We start from the raw sequence: 6,000 nt of genomic DNA, 5'->3' as shown, positions 1-6,000 counted from the left end.
TGTCACTGGTGTTTGTGGCCACCTTGGCACTCTGCTGATTCATATTCAGCCAGCAGTTGACTAGATCCTTTTCTGCTGGGCAGCTTTCTAGTCACTGCTCCCCGAGCCTGTAGCATTGCATGGGGTTGTGTCCCAAGTGCAGGACTTTTAGATTTGGATGAGGCTTTCACTTTCCAGCAGTTACCTTGAGCTGTTAGTGCTTGTAACCTTGTGGGTGGCCCGTGTTGTATGTTGTAGTTCATAAAGAACACACCTGTTTAAGAAAATGCTTTTGATGGCATTAACCATACCACTGATGGGATGTCCTCATGACCTCTTGTGTTTTAGTTACTGCTTCCACTGGATGGAAGGCAACTGGAGGAGTGGATGGGGATGGGAGTCCTGCAGTAGACATTGCATTAAAATCTGTTGGAAGTTGGAGTGTTTGGAAGTTAAACATCCTACATAAATATATTTTAAGTGTAGGTTATATTTTGTAAAATGCACTGAACTGGAAAGGCAGTTAAATGTATTTCAGAAAATATTCAACCTATGTTCCAGATTGAAGTTACATTATAAATTAGAAGCTAGGGTGATTTTGCAGTTTAGTTACCAGGAGGGTTGCTAAAGTATTTGGAAATGCTAAGGGAGAGACTTACATGTGGAGATGATTTTGTGATCTCTACTGTTTTTCCAGTTTTCTGAATCAAGCCACTCTGTCTTTTTTATAGCTTTATTGCAAGTGACATTTGGTGTAATTTTTGTAAACAGCTCTCCGTTGGGTTATTTGTTGTGTGGTAGTTGGCTGAGGTGTAAACTTATTTTGAAAATAAGTTCCTGGAAATATTTTGAAGAAAGAACTTGAAAGGCTAAGAAAAGCTCTTGACTGCCTGTGGGCTACCAACAACAGCTGGGAAGTTTCTTTTTTAGAGTTCTTTCAGTAACTGGAATTTGAAAATATGTATTTCTCCTGCCAGTTATTTTCCTATAGTTTCCCCCCTAGCCTACCTCTCCAAGGGTCTGTTAAACATTCTGCAGTCAGTTTTTGTCTAACTCTCTAGTTCTGGCTTCTGCGTGTGTGTGCATTTTTTAATTTCTTTAGACTGGTAATTCAAATGTAGAAGTAATTGCTTAGTATTAACTAGCTATCCCTTAAACCAATAATCCAAAAGCATGGGCACCTTTCTCTCCGTGACTTAATTTCAATGTTGGAAGTTTCTTAAAAACAAATCAGCCAACCAACCAAAAACTACCTTCTCCCCAACCTTGATATTTTTGCCTTACAACCTGTAGTACCATCTGATAACCAAATCACACCATGGGTCAAAGTTGCTTTTGTAGATGAGCTCCTTGGATGATCCTGAGATTACAGAGGATTTTTAAGCAAATTGGGGGTATTTGTCGAGTTAAACAATGGACAGTTATTTTGTTTAATTATGGAAAATATCAGGATCTTCTAGCAGGAGTTAACATAATGTGGTTGCAAAGCTATGAATGAGGCCTGCCTTAGTTTCCATGCTGTACAGATTGAGAGATGGACAGAGCAAAGGCAAACCTTGACACATCTGAGCAGCCTCTGGCTGTTGTTAACAACTGTTAAGAGTAGTATTCCCTCTATGCATGTCAGCTTAGTTTAGCATATGTCCAAGCCATAATTTTTGTCTAAAAGCTGAACTTGAATTGAGTGTAGCCTGCTACTTGCTTATTTGAAAGTACCTCAAAAACTTTGTTTGTTAATTATGAAAACAATGAATATTATATCTTCTTATCTGTAATAAACAGAAACTCCAAAAGACAGCTTTTGGTTTGTGTCTTTTTTTGGGTGTGTGCCAACAGCATGCTGTGTTCACTACAACATGCTTGCAGGAAATTCTTATCCATGTTGTCTGTGTTGCATTCAAACTTGAGTTCTGATTTTAAGTTAAAGGTGGTATAAATTTGCTGTAGATAGCATAGGTTTGGTGGTCAGCAGGCAAAAAAACCCCAACATTCAACCAGAGGTAAGAAGTGACAGTTTGAAGACACTTGATAAATATCATACCATTGTTCTTCACCTGAAGATGGTGAAAGTCCTGAAACTTCCTTCCTGGTGGCTGGATGCTAGTCTACCTTTCCATGTTAGTGCCACAACCAGTCACTTTATTACACAGTTCCTGTTAAAAAGAGGTTTACTTGTGAATCAGGTCTGATTGTGAAGGAGGTTATGGTTATATCATATTGGAGAGTGATGTGGTTCTCTGCCTACGTGAAATGCTGGTTTTTTTGAATGATATTGTCTTGTACTTCTATAAGGTCTAATCTTCAAATGTTTTGATTATAACTGACTGTTTTTACTTAAGTAATGAGACAGTAAATTATGATGTCTTTGAAGTCTGGACTTGATCTTAAAAAATAAATATTACTTGGGTAAATTTATAGCCAAATCACCTGCCATATTAATGCCCATCAATATATGGAGAGGTTTTTTTAAAATGGAAACAAAATGGACAAGATGAAGCATAGTCTGGTGGTTACTTGTATAAACTGAGATCTGTCAAATTGTTTTATATTAATTTCCAGGCTATTTTAGCGGAATTTAACATGCAGAGGCGTCTGTCGATGTTTTACTGTTAAGAGTATTGTTGAGGTTTAATGACTGTTGCAAAATGAAAAATCAAACTATTTCATCAGTTATGTTTGGACTGCTGAATGCTGTTCCTTAAATTGCAAAGATTATGTTGGCTATTTTCCTGTTTTTCTGTTGTAGGAAAAGTTCGGTGGCAAGACTTTGATCAAGATGCTTATGTTGGTGCTACCGTGGTGCGATCTGGGCAGGATCCATATGCCCGCAATAAGTTTAATCAGGTAGAAAGTGACAAACTGCGAATGGACCGTAGCATTCCTGACACTAGGCATGATCAGTAAGTGCCAAAATGAGCAATATTTGTCTTGGATTGATTTTTTTTTGTTTTTATGGCTTTTGAGCAGTAGGTGATTTTTCTAAAGCAGTAGCTCTCCAGCTTTGCAATATGACAGCAACAGTAAACTGTGCTGCAATCCTTCCAACAGTGGGTTAAAGAACATTGAATCTTATTCAAGTTTTTCTATTTCTGTGACTTCCATCAGTGTATATTCTATACACAAAGTGGTGGTCCATTACAGTCTCTCTTTGCTCCTGTTTATCTGATGGCTTTTCTTTGTTCCTGTATTTTTAAGGCTCTTTCACTGTGTTAATGATCAAACAGTGGAGCAGGTTGCCCAGGGATGGTGTGAAATCCCCAGGCTTAGGGATGTTTAAAGCCCAAAGGGCTTGCTCTGGCTGGCCCTGCTTTGAGGGAGTTTAGACTGAAAGATTTCCAGGAGCCCTTTCCAATCTCAGTCACTCCGTGGTTCTGTTGTTCTGAGTGTGTTTGTGATCGTTGTCAACTCCAGACCTAAAGGACATGCACACCCCAGTGAATACAGGAGAGAATTACACTTCAGAGCTATGCCAGGCTGCTTGTGCTGATTCGGAAAACAGAATAAGGAAAAATATTATTTTTCTTGTGAGTAGAGAAGAATTTAATTTAAAAAAGGGGTTGAGTAACTTGCACTAATCTAGTTTAAGCAAAATTGATTAATATTGAAACAAGAGTTGCTCTTTAGGACTTCCATAGCGTAAAGAAATGTATCAAAGGCAGGCTGAACTTGGTATTATATGTGCTTCATTTTTAAAACCAAATCATAAAATTAGCCAACTGCTTATAATTAATTTGCCTGACTAATTCTACAGTTAGGATGAGCATACATTCACAGCTTTGTAGGGAGAAGAAGCTGGAGGAGACACCAGAGAGGGAGAGAGAAAAAATGAAGGTTCCTGTTTTTTCTCCATAAAACTCTTTGATTAGGAATGGCATAGTGAAGAAGATTTGTATAAAAACTCAGACTTACTGTTTCATTTTTAAATTTCTTGTATAATGGCATGGTTCTAGATTCCATTCTAGCAGATGATTTGTAGATAAAGCAAGTCTTGTCTACTTTGCCATTAGTTGCATGGGAAAGTAGGAAGAATCTGGTGTTTCACTTGTTACTGTGAAAGCATTGAAAAGCGTGATGCCCATGGCAGGCTGAGGAGTTTTAAATGACTTATGAATTTTCTTTATTCTTTTTCACAAGAAATCCATTTTAACATTTTTATACCAGGTATTGTTTTCTCATAAGAGCACAAAGCTCAGTCACCATCTTCTAGAAGCTTTTATGACTCTGATATGCTGAATATGGATTTTTTCTAGATATTTAATCATCTCTGAGTGGGTTCTAACAGAGAAATGTTCTCCTTTGAGAAGAATTTAAATAAGAGAGGTGACAGAAGTCAAATTATATTACTGTGGCTGTTTTTGTTTTAACTGTCAGTATTGTGATTTTATGTTGGCTTGCCTGTTTCTTCACTAAATGGAGCTGGAAAAGAACCCTGCAATGGAGAGAGAGATGTTTCTTGGGGAAAGGCTGTATCTGTGCTGTGACTTAGACTTTACTTAGACTTAGACTTTACTTTATTTTACTTAGACTTTACCGTGGAGCAAATTAAAGTGCCTGTCAGTCTGTAAATGGTCATCTTTTTAAAGAAAACAACCAAACACAAAGAACCCTGAACCCCAATCTGAAGAAGTCATTACTGCAAATTGTCTATGATGCTTTCCCTGCCATGTTGCAATTATTTTTCCTTCTATTTTGACAAGAACTTCCACTGCAGAATCTGAAAAAGTCTCATTAAATATTTGTTTGGGAACTGTCCAATGGCAAGAGCTTGAGCAATAGCTATAAAAATATGTTATAGATCTGGGCATGTGACTGTTGGCAGCAGATAACGATCTCTTATGGAGCTGATGTAATCTTGTTCTTTAAGAAATCTGGATGAGGAAATACTTGTTTCTGCTTAAGCAAATTTTTATTAGTTGTATTGATGTTTGTAAGAGGCTGTCTGACTTTAAAATAACTAGATAATACTACTGTTTAATTGCTGAAATTGTCTAGGCTGTTCAGAAGCAGTTTATCAGGATTCTATGTTAGATATGTAAGTGTGTATCTCTCATTATACTACATTGTTTTGTCTTTTCTGCATCAGGTGAACTTTTACTAGCATCAAGATAAGACCAAAGTCTTCTGCTTTTTGTGAAAGCATGCCAGCAGTGCTAGAAAACATTTTGGTTCACTTGTTTAAGCTGCTTGCCTTTATTTTAAGGAAAAGGAAGAAGTGAGAAACAGGCAGATACAACATAAGGAAGCAGAGAGAGGAGTTCTCAGCAGAAATACAGATTCTCACTCCAGCTGATGCTTATAACTGCCACTTCCAACAGCTTTGAGAAACCTCTGGGTTTCCTTCTGTTTCAGTCTGTTTACAATGTGTAACTGAAAGCTATCCTTGTCGTGGTAGACTTAGGAGATCCAGGAAATTAATGTCATAGTCAAAATTGGAAACTTCCAAAGCTGTCCTCCTGTCAGTGTAAAATAGTCTCTCAAGATGCAATAAAGGGTGACCCACTCCATGTTTTTTTTGGATCAGTGTCCACCACGCTTGCCTTTGGACCAGTGCTTTCTGATCACCCCTCTTAACTTGATGTGTTGATGTGATTCCTTAGAGTTGCTGGTAGATTTCAGCTCTACTGTAGCTTCTTTTCTCATTTGGCAGCCACGAGAAGCTTCTGACTTCACGCTTAAGTTTTATTCATAAGTAGATAAGAAACAAATTTTCCCATCTCTTTGGTACCCAGATACCTGAGGTGAATGCTCTCCATGCACTGGTTAAACTGGATATTTCTATTAAAAAAAAAAAAAAGTTTCAGCAAACCACAGAGGTTTTAGAAAATTTGTTAATATTATTAACCAGTCCAGCAACTTAAATTTTTGGGGAAAGGAATGTACTTTTCATGTTTGAACTGATTTTAATGACCTATATTAAGTATTGAAGGTCTAGATTTGGGTTTTCAGCTCAACTTCTATTTTATCCAAATGTGTTTTCTCATTCTGCATGTAAAATTAAGTGCTGTAACTTGAGGAAAGAAA

General features: G+C 37.4%; 1 protein-coding gene across 1 annotated transcript in view; it reads left to right on the top strand.

The window, feature by feature from the left end:
* The window catches only part of GALNT2 (polypeptide N-acetylgalactosaminyltransferase 2), a 44,065-nt gene that overhangs the window by 4,016 nt on the left and 34,049 nt on the right, over nt 1–6,000 (top strand). The window contains exon 2 of the mRNA XM_010004531.1: nt 2,726–2,879. Within this exon, the coding sequence (XP_010002833.1) occupies nt 2,726–2,879 (154 nt within the window). The remainder of the gene's footprint in view (nt 1–2,725; nt 2,880–6,000) is intronic.

This window comes from Chaetura pelagica, unplaced genomic scaffold, assembly GCF_000747805.2.
Source record: "Chaetura pelagica isolate M959 unplaced genomic scaffold, ChaPel_1.0 scaffold9, whole genome shotgun sequence".
Classification (NCBI taxonomy): Eukaryota; Metazoa; Chordata; class Aves; order Apodiformes; family Apodidae; genus Chaetura; species Chaetura pelagica.
The sequence above is the reverse complement of the archived record's forward strand: the minus strand, read 5'-3'. Positions and strand labels throughout refer to the sequence as shown.